The sequence below is a fragment of the Sapajus apella genome, unplaced genomic scaffold, assembly GCF_009761245.1.
Source record: "Sapajus apella isolate SASKATOON/1434 unplaced genomic scaffold, GSC_monkey_1.0 scaffold4, whole genome shotgun sequence".
In the NCBI taxonomy this organism is placed as follows: Eukaryota; Metazoa; Chordata; class Mammalia; order Primates; family Cebidae; genus Sapajus; species Sapajus apella.
The window spans coordinates 368,674-389,776 of NW_022436944.1; the positions used below are offsets into that span (position 1 = coordinate 368,674).

At 42.2% G+C, this 21,103-nt stretch overlaps 1 protein-coding gene across 1 annotated transcript in view; it reads left to right on the forward strand.

Moving 5' to 3' along the window:
* The window catches only part of SLC7A14 (solute carrier family 7 member 14), a 122,805-nt gene that overhangs the window by 60,512 nt on the left and 41,190 nt on the right, over positions 1–21,103 (forward strand). Inside the window, exon 3 of the mRNA XM_032260568.1 lies at positions 20,626–20,862. Within this exon, the coding sequence (XP_032116459.1) occupies positions 20,626–20,862 (237 nt within the window). The remainder of the gene's footprint in view (positions 1–20,625; positions 20,863–21,103) is intronic.

A 21,103-nucleotide genomic window follows, 5' to 3' on the forward strand; every position in this document is an offset into this window, starting at 1 on the left:
CTGCCTCTCCATACCACAATCATCAAACTCCCCTATATCTTCATCCTTTCTAATTCATGGTCCTTTTCTCCTTCTGGTCTTAATCAAAACCTGGCTCACCTGAGGGTGAGTCCAGTCTCCACAATTGTGCATTTATCTTCAGCAATAATTGCTCCTTAGTTGCAAGAATGAAGTAAAGAGAAAATTGGGATTAACTTAGATTTAACTTTTTTCATGCAGAGGGAGAAAAAAGTAATGGGGTTAAGGGTATTTTCAAAGGAAAAGTAAACTGTGCTGACTTACAAAATCTAGGCTGAATATGAAGGGAAGTGAAGACACAAGAGTGACGACTCATGAAAAGTGGTAGAATCAGTAGAAATTGGAGTTGTCAATGAGGTCAAGATATCATTGCAATTAAAATACTGGGACAGAGAGATGGAAAGCTAGGAAGTGATAAAGAGTGAGATGTTTGTTTGAAATATAGATTTCAGAAGTAGCATAGCAATCAATAACATTCAGTTTAGATTTGAAACCTGGCTCAGCCACTGACTAGCTGTGAGACCTTGAGCAAGTTCCATAATTTCTCTGAACTTCAGTTTCTCCACTTTAAACACAATTAATACCTACTTCCTAGGGTTGTTGTCAAGACGAAAGATGATGCATATTAAGTGCCTGGTACATTGCCAAGCACATAGCTCTAAATACGTAGTTATTTTTATTTTGTGCCAAACCCTATATCAGGTGCTTTCCAGAGAGCGTGACCCTCAAAACTCTTTATCACTTTAAAGTAGGTTTTATTATCTCCAATTTCACATCTGTGGAAAATATGTAAACTGAAGTTTAAATGACAGAACCCAGATTCAAATCTGTTGATAGGTTGAGAGAGAACGCCAGCAATATCTCTCAACCGTGGCTATGAGTTTGAATCACTTGGAAACTTTTTTCTATAATAATGAAAAATGGATTTTGGAGTTCAGTTTTACTGAGTTATAATTACATATCATAAAATGCATCCTTTTAATTTACGTTTCTGCTGGCTTTGATAAACACAAATAATCACATAAGCTTCATCACAATCAAGATGCAAAAGAGCTCCACACCCCCAAAATAATTTCATCATGCTGCCTCTTTGTAGCTAATCCCTCCTCCCACTCCCAGCCCCTGGCAACTACTGATTTGTTTTCAGTTCCTATCGTTTTGCCTTTTCCAGAACATGATATAAATAGAATCATTCAGTATGTAACTTTTAAGTTTGCTTTCTTTCACTTAGTAAGATGCATTTGAAATTCATTCATGTTGTATGTACCAGAAGGTTGTTCCATTTTCTTGCTGAGTACTATCCCATTGTACAGATATACCACCATTCGTTTATTCTTTTACTAGTCAAAGGACAACTGGAATGTTTCCAGTCTGTCACCAATATAAATAAACTCACTGTAACTATCTACAGGTAGGTTTTTATATAAAGACGAGTTGTGGTTTCTCAAGTAAACACTTAGGAGTGAAGTTGTTAATTTGTATGATGTGTGAATACGCAACTTTACAATAAACAGTCGAGCATTTTTCCAAAGTAGCTGTATTATTTTTGACTCGCACAGGTATATGTGGAAGTTCCTTGCCAGCACTCAGAATTGTCAAGTGTTGTTTTTTGTGGTTGGTTGGTTGGTTTGTTTGCCATTTTAAAAGGTATATAGCAATATTTCAGTGTGGTTTTAATTTGCATGACTCTAATTGCTAACGATGTTGGACATCTTTCTGTGGGTTTGTCATCCATGTGCTCTCCTTGGTAAAGTATTTAAATCTTTTGCCCTTTTTTTTTTTTTTTTTTTTTTTTTTTTTGACAAGGAGTCTCACTCTGTCACCCAGGCTGGAGTGCAGCAGCGTGATCTCGGCTCACTGCAACCTCCACCTCCCGGGTTCAAGCAATTCTTCTGCCTCCTCCCAAGTAGCCGGGACTACAGGCATGTGCTACCATGCCCAGCTAATTTTTGTATTTTTAGTAGAGTCGGGGTTTTGCCATATTGGCTGGGCTCATTTCGAACTCCTGACCTCGTGATCTGTGTACCTCGGTCTCCCAAGTGCTGGGATTATAGGCATAAGCTACCACGCCCAGCCCTTTTGCCCATTTTTTAATCGGGTTTTTTATTTTCTTATTATTAACTTTTAAGCATTCTTTATATACTCTGGAGAAAGTCCTATATTAGTTATGTATTTTTGCAAACACTTTCTCCAGTTTGTGGCTTGTCTTTCAATTTCTGTTTCTTTCTTTTTAAAAATACTGATGCCCAGGCACCACCTCCAGAGTTTCTAATTCAGTTGACCCAGGGATTGGAATTTTTTAAAGTTCCCCAGGGAATTCTAATTCTAATTACTTTTGCATCAACATAACAGAAACTATTTGGACAGCACAATTTTAAAAGAGTTTTTTGGCCTGGTAGCACCATTCTCCATGCTATGCAAACCAGCTTATAACATGAAACAAATCTGACTCAGAGAGCCATCTATTTTCTTTCCAATTTGTCAAGCTGGGAGGTTATACCAACTTGTCAAGCCCCTCCCACTACTCCCGCCCCAACGTTATAATTGCCCACTGCCCTGTCACAGGTGGAAGAAAACTTATCAGAGGAAGCAGCTTGTGCTTTGTCCAGAAGGTCTTATCTACTCTTCAATAGCTCAGTAGACCACAACCGGACCCCATAGCTATGCCAAGCCTAAAAACCCTTTTGTGTATTGCAGATTGTATCAACTAGATGGAGGAAATGGGTTTTTTTCTCAGTGGTTCCCACCTACAGCTTTTTGAAGAGACCGAAGGGTGGAGGCAGGATGGTTTACAGAGGTCTCTAATGTAGTTGGCTATGGATGAAACAAAGCAAAGTCATCATGCCAGTGACATCTGGCCATTCAAAGCCCCAAGAGGGTCTTAGGAACTTGAGTAGTGGAAGAGAGGCAGCTTTAACTTTTTCTTCTAAACTTATGTCCAGTTCTCTTTTAACATTATTAAAATTGTTCTTCCAACAGGATATAGCTCTGAATGAGTCCTAAGCTCGTACACTTTCTACAGTAACTCTTCAAGCTCATTTCTCAAATGTTTTTGGTAAGGATTCAACAACAGTATGCATATACAGCACCAGTCCTTTCCCTGGTACACAATACTTACAATTTTTGTCACCTACTCATAAGAAATGTTTGGCAAAAATCTAATAAGATAAGGTTCAGTAAAAATGTATTGGGTTCCCCCCATGTATCAGTCCTGGGGCAGTACGAAAAATAGGCAAGAAATTGCCTCTCATCTATTTCTAAAGGACCCGTTGCTATTGGGTCCCATTGTTTATTGATGGAGATGAATGCCAAGCCTAATAAGTAACTATGGCAATAATAGGTGTAACAATGTAATAGGCTTAGTGGCAACTACCATTTATTATCTACTTTGTACCAAAAGAGTTCTAAGTGCTTAACACATTATTTTACTGCATATTACAGATGAGAAAACAGAGGCTTCTGAAAGGTTTGGTAATTTGCTTAAGGCTCCTGCTTAAGAGGTGACAGCATAAGGAATGGATAGAAGCAGTCTGACTCCAGAGCTCACTTGGTAATTATTCTGCTACTCTGCTACTGTATTAGCAGATTACATTAGATTCGATTGCAGATAACAGAACACCAAAATAAGAGATAATTTCATTTCTGTCCTGTGTACAAGAAACCTGGAGAGAGGCTGCTGTTGTGGCCTCTCAGACATGGAGACACAAGCCCCTTTATTTTTCTGCTGTATCAGTCAGACATTTGTCTTCCATTGCAAGGTGACTCAAGACCCAAGATGGCTTCTGAGGCTCCAGTCAGTATGTCTGAGTTCCAGAAGGCAGGAAGAAAAATGGGAAGTTGAGGCAGGTGATTCCTTACCTTTCTGTCCTCTGTTTGTTTGTTTTGTTTTTGAGACAGCGTCTCGCTCTGTTGCCAAGGCTGGCGTGCAGTGGCACGATCTTGGCTCCCTGCAATCTCTGCCTCCCGAGCTCAAGCAATTCTCCTGCCTTGGCCTCATGAATAGCTGGGATTACAGCTGCACACCACCATGCCTGGCTAATTTTTGTATTTTTAGTAGAGACGGGCTTTTGCCATGTTGCCCAGGCTGGTCTCAAACTCTTGACTTCAGGTGATCTGCCTACCTCGGCCTCCCAAACTGTTGGAATTATAGGCGTGAGCCACCGCATCCGGCCTCTTTCCGTCCTCTTTTTAAGAATCTTTCTTTAAAGTCCTTCCCCATTTCTCCCATTGACATTGGCTATAACTTGGACATCTGGCCACAGCCAGTGAGGCTGACAAGTATAGTCTTCTAACTGGGTATATTGCCAACCCCAGAAGTACAGAATTCTGTTGATAAGAGAGAAAAGAAAAACTGGCTGTCACTGCCAAATCTATAATGGATGCAAAACCCCGAAGCCTTACAGTTTGCTGAGGTCAATTTGTTCTGCAATATTTAAATAAAATTGGTTCTGATTCCCAATTTACAATAAGAAAATCTAAAGTCCCCCTCAGCAAATCTAGGGAGCTGTGAAGCTTATTTTCTCTTCACTCTCTGGCTCTAAGAATCTGCTTCTACAGAGTCTCTGTTACCATTTTGCGTTGTACCTCCTACCTGCTGTCCCCTTTCTTTATCATCATTATCAAACGCATCTCCCCAAAGCATCAGTAATACAAGATTGTATGCGCCATAGACTTTATGGAAAGTTTGGACCAGAGATGGGAGATATAGTACAGTCAATCCCAGCAAACAGCAAGCTCGCACTTGAATATAAGACACTCCAGCTCTCTCTGCCTTTAGAAAACATCCAACAATCCTCTCTTCTTGGCACCAGCTTTTAGCCCCATGGATAGGCAGCCTTTCTCCCATAACCTCACCTTCTACTCTGCGCATTGTCAAGCCCTAAAACTCTGTCCATATCTTACCAAGCAGTTATTTCTTCATCACCCTCCAAGTGCATCCTCACCATTCTCCAAAGAATATTTTTCCCCAACCAAAATAATCTACCAAGATAATTCACTAAACAAAGAAAATTCTCAAAGGAGGGATGAGGGGCCATGCCAGGAAGGTTAGGTATCATTCTGCAGACATTGAGAAGTTCAGTGACATGACCAGATATTTACTTTAGTAATACAGTGGAAAGAAGATAGAGGTGGGGAAGCTGTCATGGGCATATTGTATAAAACTTGCAGGAGAAATGAAGCCCTAATCCCTGAAAGGTCAAAAGGAAGCTTAGGAGGAAGAGAATTTGGGCATGAGTAGATGAAGGATGAGCAGGGAGAGCAAGAAAGGCTCTTTCTAGCCAAGGAAAGACAAATAATAGAGAAACTATTGAAACAATGTGATTAAAATAATAGATTTTACAACACAGTTCTGGTGACAGAAAGTAAAAATAGAAAACTCTAGCAAAAAGACCACCACAGAACACCACGAGGGGGCAAAAACTCGTCTTTGCGTGTATCACGCTGTGGAAGGGGCTTTTGTGTAGCACCTCCTTTCCATCCTCACCAATCCTGTGGAGGAAGGGATGACTTTAGTTCCACTCTACAGATGAGGAGCCAGAGCCAGAGGCTAAAGGAACTTCCTGAACATCCCACAACTATTTAGTGCCGTGCCAAAACTCAAATCTATGAATGTGAATGCCAAAGCTCATGCTCTGCCATTTCAGCAAGCTATCTCTGAGACCTTTGAAGCCAGAAAATCTTTCTTATTAGATGTGAATTAATAAATTGTGATCAGTTCCCATTGATTGGGTCTAAAAGGCAATGAAGGGTCATCACACTGAGCAGTATTTTTCTCAACACCCTTAGTTTATGATTTGGCATTAGGGTTTATAATTTGTATTTCCTGCCATTCTCATTTGATCTTTGGCACCTTGTGATCCATCATCAGGCAATCTCATGGTAATGGAATCCCTGGGGAGGAGGTAAGAGAGCAGAGCCCTGTTGAGCAGATGTCTCTCCACAGGTTCCCAACCTCCTCCTGGGCTGGTTCTCGCAAAGCCCAAATGTAGCATCCCCATTTCAGTGTTCACCTTGGGTTTGGTTCTCATGACCAAAGAAAGATTTCTTTAAAAACTCAGTCTATATAGATAGTCTGACAAATTCCCTTGTATTATCTTTCAGAATAATAAACAATTTTCCCTTCTCAAATTGAAGACACTCTTGAGAGGTGAAACAGGAGGGTTGGTCCTTTGCAACTCCTCTGTGATCTAGGATTAGTCATTCATTCCACAACTTGTCTTTGTTTGTTCCCCCGAAACACCTCTGGAAACTGCTCTTAACCACAATGGGGAGTGGAAGAGGCAGAATGTTGAGAGGATGGGAAGGAAATGCAAATATGAACAAATGCATGCTAGTCCTCAAGCCTCTAGAAGAGTAGTTCCTGCAAATGTCCAAATACACAGCCATGTCAAAATCAGAATGATGATGCAGCTACTCCTGATGCTTATAAAGTCTCTAAGATATAACTTAGCAAGCACATGATGAATGTTAATGCATGTTATTATTACTATAAGTTTTATTGTTATTAGACAAATACTGTGCACCAGGTACTGTGCATACATTATCTCATTTAATCCTCTCAATCTTCCTACCACATGGATATTAATGTCCCCATTTTATGACTCATCATAAAACTAAACTTGAGGAGTTTTGCTGTGCCTCACACTAACTGAAAACCATTTGCACAATCCCAACAAACCCTACAAAATAAATGCCATTATTATACTCATTTTGCAGACAACAAAACTGAGGCTCAGAGAGGTTAGGTGACTTGTCCAGAGCCACAAGGTGATCACTGGCAAAGGCTGGGTCTAAATATGATTCAGCCTGATTATAGAGACCATGACCCCCAAAACTACTTCATACAGACACAAACTTCTAGATGTATTATTTATTTATTTATGTTTGAGATAGGGTTTCACTATGTTCTCCAAGCTGGAGTGCAGTGGCATGATCATGGCTCACTGCAGGCTCAAACTCCTGGGCTCAAGCGACGCTCCCACCTCAGCCTCCTCCGTAGCTGAGACTATAGGCGTGCATCACCACACCCAACTAATTTTCTTTCTCTTTTTTCTATCTTTCTTTCTCTCACTCTCTCTCTCTTTTTTTTTTTTTTTGTAGAGACAGGTGGTGTTGCAATGTTACCCACACTGGTCTCAAACTCATGGCCTCAAGCTATCCTTCTGCCTCAGCCTCCCAAAGTGCTGGGATTACAAATGTGAGCCACTGTGCCCGGCCCACCCCTAAATTTAAAAGCTCACCAAAGAGAATCAAATGAATCAAGGAACCCTCACTTTTATTGGGGTTTCAAAAGACCCTGTACCTTACCCTATTGATTGGCAGGGCACTTTTCTAGACCAAAATTTCTCTGAACCAGGTCATGAAAATGACTTGTAAGCTCAGCATCTTTCTGTCACCTGTCAGCAGTGAGGATAAAGGTATTGTAAAGTTCATGTGGCTCTTCTATATAGGGATCGATTGACAGCACTGTAGGAAGGATGTCAGTTACCAATTCAGAGAAGGTGAGCACGTTTTAATAGAAATTTGCAAGTTTCTCAAACTGCTGATGGTGATAATGAGTTTCCTCCAGCAAAGCCAGGAAAACCTGGGCTTCTTTTACATCTTGTGCAGCACCGAGTAGTGTGGACAGTGCATACCATGAGCACCTAGCATGGTTGTGGGAGGGACTGACCACCTTCTCTGGCCCCAGCATAGCAGGAGATGCTGCAGAACACAGGAAAGAACTCTGAAACAAAGGGCTTCACATCAGTATGAAGAAACAAGACACACATGAAATAATTGTGAGTGCTGCAAGAGACAATCAGGCCTGGGTCAGAAGTCGGGACACCTGAGGTCTAATTCCATCTCTCAGCCTCAGCAGTTCAGAGCCCTCAGGCAAGTCATTCACATGTCCCGATCTAAGTCTTGGTTTCCTCCTCTGAAAAATGAAGAGTTTGAATTGGATTGCCTGTCACATGAGTTTGCATGAAAAAGAATCCAGAGAGGGGAAAGATTTGTAAAGAAGGGCCTATTGTCTCAATTACCCCCACACTCATCCCAATCCCAACTAGCATCTGGGAGCCAGATTCAATTAGTTTCTGTAGCTGAACTGCCTCAGTTCAAGTCCTGCTTTGCCATTTTCTCCTTCCGTGAGTTGGAAAATACCCTTAACCCTAGAGCTTCCCAAACAGGTTGCTGAAAGTTAATGGTGTTCCATGTGGCAAGATATGGATCCTTCAGCTTTAGGACACATGGAAAATGACTCAGGCCCCAGGCTAGTGAGCAGGCTCGCCCTTTTATACTTTACCTCTTTTTCGTATACATATAAATATCTTTTTTTTTTTTTTGAGACTGAGTTTTGCTCTTGTTGCCCAGGCTGGAGCACAATAGCATGATCTCGGCTCACTGTAGCCTCTGCCTCCCAGGTTCCAGCGATTCCAGCCTCCCTCACTCCTGCCTCAGCCTCCCAGGTAGCTGAGATTACAGGCACCAGCCACCATACCCTAATTTTTGTATTTTTAGTAGAGACAGGGTTTCGCCATGTTGGTCAGGCTGGTCTAGAACTCCTGATCTCAGACAATCCACCTGCCTCGGCCTCCCAACGTGCTGGTATTACAGACGTGAGCAACCACACCCGGACCAAGTGTCATTTTCTAAGGGGGCTATGTGATGTGGTAAAGATTGAGAAGTCCTGATAACCTGTTGAGATCTTGGATTCATCATCTGCAAATGGAAATTATAATTGTTTCTGCATCATAACCATTTTGTGAAGATTAAGATTTTGTATGTAAAGTGCTTAATATGCCTGTGCACATAGTAAATGCTCAGTGATATTTGTGTTAGTACCACCAGTACCAAGACTATTGGCCAGTTTTCAACCTAACAAGGCTAGGTTCTCAATGCAAATGAGTAGTCCTGGTTCCAATGCTGAAGCTCCTCAGTCCACCCCGAGCAAAAAGACTGACAGACTTGCCTCCTACTCACTGTCCTCCAGATGAACCTGCACAAAGAGCATGCTTTTGACTCTGAAGGTGTATGCCCAAGAGGAATTCTCTTCTCTACAGGAACAGCCTCCTTTAACAAGGCTGTGCCTTAAAACACGCTAATAGGTTGTGCCTCAAAACAACAAGTAAATAAACATGTATAATAATTACAAACAATGATAAGTGCTATAAAGGAAAATAAAAGAGGTATCATGTCAACATACTTTTTCTGAAGAAGTATATTTAAGCAGCCTCAGCTTTGTGCACTGGAATAGATGCTAAAGATGTAGAGATAAGTAAGGCATGGTACCTGCCAACAGTCATGGGATAAACACCTGAGACAGGAATGTTGATGGAAACTCATGAGGAGGAGTTATGCCAAGCACCAGCCCTTGCCCTCAGAGGTCTGCACAGGCAGACTTTCTAAGTGGAGTCTAACTGACTGACCACAGCAGTTCAGGAGTTTTGCATGTCCCGGGCCATCTACTTTGAATACTCTGGCCCACACCTCATGTTGCTAGTTCACAGAGGCCGGTGACAAGGAGCCATGGCCACCCCAGGGAATCAAAGTGCTCCTAGCGCTTGCCCTGGCAAGGAGGTGAGATCACCAAAGCAAAGGGGTGCAAGGAGAGAAGAGAACTTAAGGGAGAACTTTGTTAAGTGACTACACACAGATGAAGATGGATAAGAAGAAGCAACGATGGAGAAAGAAAAGAAGTGCGCAGAAGAAAGGGAGTGAAACCAAAGGAAGAACAGATTCTTACACAAGGGAACAGAAAGGGAATGAGTGTTTGCATCACAAGCTGCAGGGACACTGACAAAAGGCCATTCTGTTGACAGCTTGTGGGTTAGAGATGGCAATTTCTGGGGTGTAGTGAAGGCAAACACCACAGTGCAAAAGGTGGCGTTAGCATGGAGAAGAACAAACAGCAAGCAAGAGAATGGATCCTTTATTTAACAACCGAAGGAATGCATTTGCCCTGGACACAATCTGTGCCTGTGTTTCATTAAGAGTCATGAGTATGTATGTGAAAAGCAATTTTTTGCTGACACGTACCACAAACATTTTATATACTATTCCTCACCACTGGTCACTCTCATAGATCTGACCCTAAAACCTCCCTTGCAAAGTAATTGAAAACATATATATAATGTATACATTTACATATATATATATATGCATATACACATATTTGCTCAAATATATCTGTAGATCTTACTAACTCTTTAGACATTTCCTACTTGTAATAAATACCAGAATAGCCCTTGACTATATTTATTTCTCTTGAAAGTTTGTTTATAAATGCCTTAGCTGGCCGGGCACAGTGGCTCAAGCCTGTAATCCCAGCACTTTGGGAGGCCCAGGCGGGTGGATCACCAGGTCAAGAGATCGAGACCATCCTGGCCAACATGGTGAAACTCCATCTCTACTAAAAATACAAAAATTAGCTGGGTGGCGTGCACCTGTAGTCCCAGCTACTCGGGAGGGTGAGGCAGGAGAATTGCTTGAACCCGGGAGGCGGAGGTTGCAGTTAGCCAAGATTGTGCCACTGCACTTCAGCCTGGCGCCTGGCAACAGAGCAAGACTCTGTCTCAAAAAAATAAAAAATAAAAAATAAATGCCCTAGCTTATAATTTTTTAGACTTTAAAAAAAAAACAATACAATGAATTTCTCTTATATATGAAGCATAGATACAAATACCCGCTCCTTTGAAAACACTTCTAAGACTATTTTAATTAGGAGAGTGCTTATGTGGCAGAATACTATAAACTCAACCAAGAACATTTGCTGTTTTCCTTGGTGGGAAAGCCTCTTTCAAAAAGCCCCCCAGTTTATCCAAGAAAGTCACTGTTCCATTCATTGGAGTTCTCTTGTTCAAAATTTAGCTCAAAACTCACCATTGCTGTTGCATTCAGTAGGGGCTACTTAGCTGGAAACAATCTATCAGGATGATGTACTGTAGGTGGGACTCTTAGGAAGAACAGTAGCCCCCATCTTTGTCAGCTGTGCACAGAAGACACTGTGGCCAGTTTACCCAGTGCATGCCAGCCTTCCATCCTCATCAACCAGCAGGTGGCAACACTCACGCCATAAAATGCAAATTGTATATGTGTACCCTATAGAAAGCCAAATCCACCTAGAGTTCTGAGGAGTCGGGGAGTAGAAAAGAGGAGTGGAGAAGGAAGGAGGTGAAAGCATTAGAAGTTTGTATCACAGGATGGGGGAGAACTAGAAGTAGGTGCTGTAACCAAATCCCCATCACCAAAAGATTCTCTCCCGCAAGCCTCCTAAATCCGGAGTCTCTGGCCCCATTCTTCCCCTCCCTGTGTTCCCTCCAGGTTCTGTTTCAGAAGTGGGTTGAGCACAACTAGGGCTTGGTCTAGAATCAACATGATTTCTTATCTTCCTACAAACTCTGAGACTCTAAAACCATCAGCTAGCGATACTTGCTTCCAACCTCCTTTATCCCACTCTGAGGCAAAGGCTCCTGTGTAAATATTTCACGGGCTACTGCTAAGTAAAGCTCTCTGGGATTCCTTTTCCTCATCAATGAATAATAGCCCTAGCTCCCCCTGAAGGAGTGCCTACCATATGTCAAGAACTGTGACACAGGTGCTCTGATGACCCAGAACGACCTGCATAGTAGGTATCACCAGCACCATTTTCCAGGTAGAGAAACCGGGTCAGTGAATTGGGCAACCTGCTCCAGACCATAGCTAGCAATAATTTTATTTGTCCTTTATTAAGCACCTACTGTGTGCCGGGCACTGGGCAAAGTGATCTGTGTGCAACATCTTACTTCATTGTCATAGCCACTCTGGGTCTCTCTCCAGAGGCTGTGTGAATTCTATGACACCTCACTCCCTCTCCTAAAACAAAAAGGCCTCCCAAAGTGCTGGGATTACAGGCATGAGCCACCACACCCTGCAGGTTGGATACATTTAATCAACAAATTATTAAACTTCCTGAACTGTCTTGTGGGTCACTTCTCTGACTTTAAGGACAACTTATTTCTTACCTGTTTATATGTTGATACATTGATGCTGTGGCTTGGGGGACTTGAGTATTCTCTATTCCCTACCGAACTTTAACTGGAGCCCTGTCAAGTTCAATAACTAATGGTGTCATACACCCCCCGATTAATGATGCTGCATGTCCCCTAAGCACAGGTGGTTACTGTCCACCTGGGGCCTGCTTGGGCAGAGAAATCATGAGTCTCTTCTTAGACACAAAGAAACACAGGCATTCCCAGACAAATTGCTTTTCCTCCAGACACGTTTGTAAAAATTGCCTGGGTTTCCCTGACCAGTGATGAAGTGACTGAGATTGCTCAAGTAGAAGAGACAGTGGCAGTGAGGCTGAAGGGACAGAGCACCTGACCAATCACTCCCTGAAGAAGAACCCCACAGTTTTCTTGGCTAACCAAGGGCATCGGGAAGAGGACATCAGTGCAGGTTCACTGGGTCCAGCCACACATGATGGGGCCTGGATAGACGCTTCTCAGGACCCAGCAACCTGCTTCTCAAGACAGCAATGACGGGGACACTGCATTACTCACCATATGGAACTCGGCGTCACAGGGAAAAGAAATATTTCTGAGAGAATTTACACTTCATTTCTCTCTGAGGTCCTGTGATTTCTCCTCATACCCCACTTCCATCTACATTTAGGCAGGATTAGTGACCATAGCTACATATACAGTATGTCTTAGCCCTGCTGTGGCTTTACAAAAGGAACAGAGATATTTTAATAAAATGAAGTCGGGCGTGGTGGCTCATGCCTGCAATCCCAGCACTTTGGGAGGCTGAGGTGGACAGATCATGAGGTCAGGAGTTCTAGACCAGCCTGGCCAACATGGTGAAACCCCGTCTCTACTGAAAATACAAAAGTTAGCCAAGCGTGGAGGCACAAGCCTGTAATCCTAACTACTCAGGAGGCTGAGGCAGGAGCATTGCCTGCACCTGGGAGGCAGAGGTTGCAGTGAGCTGAGATGGCGCCACTGCACTCCAGCCTGGGTGAAAGAGTGAGACTCCATCTCAGAAAAAAAAAATAAAGAAATAAATAAAAGGAAGAAAATGAGTAACAACTCTCAGCAAAATGCTATATTTGGTGAGGACTTTCTTAAATACATGTTTGGGTCTAAGTGGTGAATTTCACCAGTGCAGCCCAACAGCTGATTCCATCCTGTGTCTGGGAGATGGCAGATAGTTGGCACTTGGGAAGAATGACTTCATGGATGAGAAATCACTGACCTCATTTGCTACATCAGCCCACCCCAACCTTCCTACCTACCCACTGTGAAGGATAAGATACAGTATAGGCAAAACACCTAATAGGACCTGATATCAGTGGCCTGGGTTCCCCCCACCCAAGGCAACCTGACTCAACTCTCCAGTTGTCGCTGATCCCAGAGGCCTGAATGAAACTGTAAAGTTGGCAAATTTTTTTCTTGGACAACTGCCTCTACTCCCTCTCCTCTTTCTTGATAGCCTCTTTCCCTTTGGACAGCTCTTCTGTTTGGTTGGTTTTCTGGTCTGTTTCCTCCATGATACCATAAGGCCCACAGAAAAGAGATTGTATTCTTCCTGTTCACCTTTAAAGCCTTAAAAGATAATATAGATGCATGAGATAATACCTTATCAGCGCATTGAATAAACGAACGAGTGAATTGAAGAGCTCCTAAGGCTGGGTATCAGGAGACCTCAGTTCTAGCCCGAACTCTGCCATTAATGGAATACAGAGCTTCAGGTCTGGGGCTCAGCTGCATTTTATTTATTTTATTAAAAAAAGAACAACCCTGATGAGCAACTGACACTCCTTCCCATTCCCATGCTCAGTCAGTCCTGGGGGTCCACAAGGGAGGGTCAGGGCCTTTGGGGAGGTATGGGATGAAGGAGACCTTAAGTAGACCAGCCTCAGTTCTCCCACCCCCTCAAACAGAGCCACCTGCTTTCACCTATTTATGTATCGGGCTCTCAAATAAGACTGTGTGAAGAAAAAAAAAAAAAAGAGTTCTACAATTAAGAAAGAACTTTAAACTATACAAGCAGATGAACTGTAGTCCTTTTCAGGTAGTCCACCAGTCTATTAAAAAGGTCCCACCCCCTCAATCATTTGATCTCAGTCCACCTCTGCAGGCTCATCTTCCACAATTTCCAAAGTAGCATGCATGTGTCATCCCAACTACACCTTTTCATCTGCCTGAAACCACCCTTTCCCCTATTTTTTTTTCTGACTGGCAAAGCCCAGCTCCCCCCTCCAAGAAGTAGCTCAAAAGCCTCCCTCCCCCAATCTCTCTGCTTCCATAGCAACCAAAGAACCATGTTCCCTGAGAACCACGCTCACCACACTGGGCTCCAAGAACACCTCATAAATGCTCAATAGTATGAAATGCTGGCCGTGTGGAATCAGCTGTTTATTGAACTCTTTCCTGATTGAAATATAGATGCCTCAAGGTCAGGAAATCTGTCTTACCATTTGTGTCTCTGTCATTCATTACAGTGCCTCATTTAGTAGCCACTTAATGTGTGTGGAACAAAGGAAGGAAATTAGAAAGTCAAAAGGTATTTAGGAAACTGTTAAAATAGCTGATAAGTAGGTAAGGGAATAGTCAAAGTAAGGTAAACTACATGTTAATGGAAAAATCTGTCTGAGTAATTGGCATCCAAATGTGAATAACCCCTAGATTTAATCCTTTCAGGTAAAAGTACACTTATTTAAAAGTATTTATTTACCTAATGGCTCACCTTGGTGGAATGCAGAGGGAAATCTACTGCTTAAATGGAGAAGCCCTTCTCAACTTATGACCAGGCAAGATAACAATTGAATTCATCATATTATACAAACTGTACCTCCAGTAACTTCACCCTTAAGTGGAAGAGCTTCTCCACTTAAAAAATAGATTTCCTCCTTTTGCCTACTCACAGCTGGGTCTTTCTCATTTACCTGCTTAGGAAGGAGAAGCTTTGCCTCCTGGTTCTAAGAAGTCAATAGGGAATCCTGGGGAGAAGCATGTCATGATTATCTTTGCTATTGGGTTGTGCTATGTTAAGCATCATTTGGAAAGGTCAACGTTGTATATAGCCTGTCTGAAAGAACTAAACCTACAGCTGGATCTTTATTCTAACTTGAAAAAAAATTCACATTGAAAAGGACCATATTTTTCTGAACCCCAAATCACACATCATCTGAGATACACAAAAGAGGATTAACAGAGAATATTGCAAATCAAGACTTCTGATACCTTGTCCCACCCCACTTTTCGATGTGGAAGCCCTCTCCACATCTAGCTGATTTTTAGGCTGACAAATTGTCAATTTAACCACAAGTAGTTCTGGATACAGAAATATAAAACACTAGAAATAGGACAAAATATAAATAGGAATATGTTTACAATAGACTTATATGGCGGGTAATTGAAAAGGTATCAGACTTGCAGGCTTATTACCTCTAGTCCTGCTGAAATAAATCCTTTATATTTCTCAGGGACTTAGATTTCCCACCTCTGACCGACACTAAGGGAAAATTTCCATCCTGTGGCCTGCAGCTTGCGGTCACTCACTGATGGCTGCCTGCACCTAAACTCTGGATTTCATATTGATTCTCTCTAGCTATTAATAAGTACTTTTGAAATCAACATGCTTCTCCCTCTAATCACTTGGTGGATAACCACAAAATGCAAAATCACTTTGATAATAGCATAAGGCAAATATGATTAGAAAGGTGACTCGGGCAAAATTTTTTAATGGATTCACCAAATTAAGATTATTTATACATTGAACTCTCTCTTTTTTTTTTTTTTTTCTTTTGAGGCAGAGTCTTGCTCTGTTGCCCCTGTTGGAGTGCAATGGCACAATCTCGACTAACTGCAACCTCCACCTCCCAAGTTCTAATGATTCTCCTGCCTCGGCCTCCAGAGAAACTGGGACTGCAGGCGTCTGCCACCATACTCGGCTAATTTTTTTTGTATTTTTAGTAGAGATGGGTTTCACCATGTTGGCCAGGCTAAGCTCGAACTCTTGACCTCAGGTGATCCACCCACCTTGGTCTCCAAAGTGCTGGGATTACAGGCATGAGCCACCACGCCTGGCTGTTGATCTCTCATTTAAAACAGTGATTATCCACCCTAGTACACCGAAATTCATTTTTGGTAATAAATATTTTGTAATGCTGCCTCTACTATTCTGGATGAAAACTGGAGATGCTTACCTTCCTACACACTTAATTTTTAAAAAAATGAATAGACCTCGAGTATGAAAGATAGATCAAAAAAGTTGTTTTGAATAAAACAATATTTATTTCAACATGAATGCTGGGCATGCGTACATTAGGAGACACAGCGGAGTCGTCAGATGTTTGTGGTCACTTATAGAACCACTGTGAGTACAGCTGCCACAAATGCAGACGCATATAGGTCTCTTACTTGATGCTCAAAGACCGTAAATAACATTGTTGTTGATGATGGTCTTCCAAAATGATGATCAACTCAGTTAATTCCAAACCAAACAAATGACAACTGTCTCTCAATTTACCCAGCTGTTGCAGTCCTGGAAAATTCAATGTCTAAAAAGCCATGCCAAAAAATTTACTTTGTGTGCATGTGCAAAATGGAGATAAATTCAAGTTCAAAAATTACAAACAGTTTTGTACTTAAATGAATGTCCACTGGGGCCATCAGCAGTCATATGTGACACAAGACAGAGCTTCAATCTGTGAGTCAGTCACATTGCAGAATGACAAATAGCCCAGGCACCTGTCCACTTAATGCCACAAGCGTCCACAATCATTGTGAGAACCATAGACACTCCCACATATTTCCAAAATTCCCCTAGGAGTCAATGCCACCTCTATTAAGAACCATTGGTTCATATGGTATTTTCTTCAGGGCTTCCCCCACTAACTAGATGATTAAGAGGTGGCTTTAGCTGTGAAACCAAAGAATGATGCATCAGAAGGGAACCTAAAGTGTATCTAGTTGGCCACCTCATTACATCCATAGAGGAATAAGTAACTTGCCCCTGGACACTCACTACTCTAGGACCCTAAATAATCTAGGATAAAAACCAATGTTTCACCTGGCACAGTGCTTCCTGCTGTAATCCCAGCACTTTGGGAGGCTGAGGCAGGCCGATCACTTGAGGTCAGGAGTTCGAGACCAGCCTAGCCAAACCGTGAAATCCCATCTCTACTAAAAATACATAAATTAGCCAGTCATGGCGGCACATGCCTGTAATCCCAGCTACTTAGGAGGCTGAGGCAGAAGAATGGCTTAAACCCAGGAGGTGGAGGTTGCAGTGAGCTGAGATCACACTACTGCACTCCAGCCTGGGCAGCAGAGTAAGACTCAAAAAAAAAAAAAAAAAAAAAAAAAAAAAAAAAATTCCCTTTCCATGCTTTTAATTTCTTATTGAAATTAGAAAGATACTCTTGAATATGTTTCTCTTACATACCAGATATTTCAAAATAGTTGAATGAATGAGAACATTTTTCTCAGGACATTTCAGGCTGTAAACATTCAATTCTCACCAATAAGCTTAAATGCCAGGCTGTTCTCTAGTGCCCACCATAAGTCTGAATTTTTCCATACAAACAAATCAGAAAATTTTAAAAATATTATAAGATATTTTACAATGTGTCCAAAACAATGATTTCTTGGAGCAGAAATTGTCTAATATGGTGAGTGGCTGATTGATTTTTCCCACTGTTCTCCACAAACTATAGTCATCAGTACCCCAGCAGGGCCTTGGGAAATGGCTAAGATTCCAGATGCTCCTTATACTATGCACAGCCAGGGCCTTTTTCTCTGATTCAGACAGCAATGGACTAGTTCATTCACAAGACCTAATGAAGACTTGGCCATTTGCTAATTACCCTTGGCAAGTGTATTCTGGTGGTGAAATGGGTATTTTAAAATTTAATTTGTCAGATCGAATGTTATGGAGAGAATATTTGATTGCACAAACTCCAAAATATTATCTCTCCAAATTAAATTTGTGATCAAATCGATGCCTGCTTCAAAAGCATCATTTGAAAAAGATTTTACGGCCGGGCGCGGTGGCTCAAGCCTGTAATCCCAGCACTTTGGGAGGCCGAGGCGGGTGGATCACGAGGTCAAGAGATCGAGACCATCCTGGTCAACACGGTGAAACCCCGTCTCTACTAAAGCTACAAAAAATTAGCTGGGCATGGTGGCGCATGCCTGTAATCCCAGCTGCTCAGGAGGCTGAGGCAGGAGAATTGCCTGAACCCAGGAGGCGGAGGTTGCAGTGAGCCGAGATTGCGCCATTGCACTCCAGCCTGGGAAACAAGAGCGAAACTCCGTCTCAAAAAAAAAAAAAAAAGAAGATTTTACTTATAAATCTTGTGCAAGATCAGGTGGTAAAGTTGGGTGATGAGAATAAGCTCATAGAATATAGGAATTATTGGATAATGCTGTGGATCTGATACCAAAACAGAGAAGTGAGTTGCCTCTTCACTTCCTTCCTCGCACAGCACTAAAAGAGCAACCAAATCTGTATGTGCAAACTCAACTCCCGAGAACCCTGAAAACACACGGCATCCAAGAAAATATCATCAGGTTCTTGTATTTAATGCATGCACACTCTATACTTTCCCCATGGAAGAGCTCTTAAGCCTTTCTTCAAAGACCATTTCCTCTTAATCTTAGACTCACTCTAACAATTTAAATAGCAGGTGTTGGAAGCAGCAATTTAGAAAAGAGGTGGTCTGACTGCTCCAGGTAAGCACAGGGACAGCAACAAGAAGTAGCAACTGACAGTCTGACATCAAGGAAAGAGATGAAAAGCTATATTTACAAAGTAAGGGGAGGAGGACTGATATAGGAATTCAAGATAAATAACAGCCTGGGCCATTTAATGTAGAGACAAACAGCTTCACTGTCCCCGAGAGCATCTCCATAATACCAGACGATACAGTAACTGATGTAAAAGAAAAGCTAAGTTGTGCTTGATAGATTTTGCAGCAAAAATTTTACAAAATTCAATGTAACAGATGGAATCCTAGAGTGTCAGAGTTAGGAGATCGTTAATAGAGCCTTTGGTATAATACCTTTATTTGCAAAACAAGGATGCTGAATAGATAGGGATGGAATAGAAACAGGAGCCCAGCATAACTGGTCCAGTGCTTCTTCCATGTAGACATCCTGACAACTGAAGCAGCCGAGGGGAAGGAAGAGACAGTACATTTCATGGAATCCTTTGTTGTGCCTTTGCTTTTGACATCTGTTTTTGCTTCTTTGCATTCATTTCACCCGCTTCCAAAGAAAAAGAAACTGCTCTCTTTATTCACAAAAGGGTGAACTATTGTTCCCTGGTTTGTGATGAGAGAACCTCAGGGTTGACCCTTAACAAAATTGGGACTGAAGGTAACGTTGACTTTGAGCTCCCTCCCACATCCCCCTACACCCCACCCCTGGGATGTTTCCTCCCGCTGTCCTCAGACTGTCCTCCAACTTGTTGCCCCACCCACTGGCCCACACCCAGAATTCCCAGCACAAAATAGGAAACTCTCCCAACTCCCAGAAGTTTGGTGTGTTTTCAACCTCTTTCTAATTTATTCTCTAATTGCATTAAAGAATGAGGCAATATTCCAGTGTATTTCAGAAACAAGTGACCACATGCATTACCAGGAGAGCTGGTTAAAATGCAGCATCCTGGTTCCTATCTCCTGAAATTAAGATTCAATAGATGATTCTGGTGGAAGTGGGCCCTGAACCCACTTTGGAAAACACATGGCTCTGCTTACTTGGCTAGCCTCGTCGCCTTCTAATACCTGGTTGCACACTCCCCCTCCACCCAAATATTTTATATGGTCTCTCTCTGCCATATCTTTGCCTCATATTCCACCTTCCTCATCCAGTTAATCCCTACATGTGCCTCAAAATCCTCTGAGTACATGTCTCACACCTCTACTCCCGTCGTTATACATTTTTACATTGTCAAGCTTACACAGCGCCCAAGCCTACAATGGGCACTGATGGCCTCTCTCCCCTTGAGGGCAGGGGCATATGCCATTTGTCTTTTTTATCTTCAGTGCTTCACACCCTGCCATGCACATGACAGGTCTCTAAAAGTATTTATTAAATTATCTTTTGTGCATGTGCTAAATGTCCTTGTTAATAATTAGTAATTTACTTATATTTGCATCTTTTATCTATCTACTAGATACAGTACAGCATTTTCACAGATTGCTCAAAGTATCACTCTCAAATGAGGGGCACCTTCTATAACATGTAAAAACCAAAAGAGAAGAAGTCTGTGCATAATATGACCCTGGTGCCACCAAGGGTGGGGATCATAATGAATTGGGCCCAGGTTCACGCAGGCTGACACCTAAGGAACATGACAGAGACACACACAAGTGAATTTTTTTCTAAATAAAGATTAGTTTCCAACAGTTCAGTAGAATTTGTTGATTGCCTTGCTAGGCATTTAGGTTCGCATTTTTCAGAAGTGAGGTTGGAAGAGATCAGAGTTGGCTTTGAATCTACTCGTGTACATAAAACTTTGTGTATTTGTTCTGAGATCCTAGAGAGTCTTAATATGTTCTACCCAAGACTGTTAGCCACAGGATGTCACCTCATCTCCTGAAGTCCACCATCTGTGTATGTTTGTCCCTTGCAGGGGTCTGCTATGCAGAGTTTGGAGTTCGAGTCCCCAAGACCACAGGATCTGCCTACACCTACAGCTATGTCACTGTCGGGGAATTTGTGGCATTTTTCATTGGCTGGAACCTGATCCTGGAGTACCTGATTGGCACTGCGGCTGGAGCCAGTGCTCTGAGCAGCATGTTTGACTCACTGGCCAACCACACTATCAGCCGCTGGATGGTAGACAGCGTGGGAACCCTCAATGGCCTGGGTGAGACTGCCACATCCTCCTACCCTCAACATGTGAACTTACCGAGCCACAGATGAGTTCCCCTTTCTGAAAGCAATTTGACAAAATGTATCAAAAGCCTTAAATACATCTCTCTTTTTTTGCAAAGTAATTCTATGACTCTATCCATCCTTAAAAAATAATCTAATGTCCATAGAAGCATTATACAAAAAGATGCTCATCACAGCCTCCTTTACAATAACTGAAAGTTAGAGACAGCCTA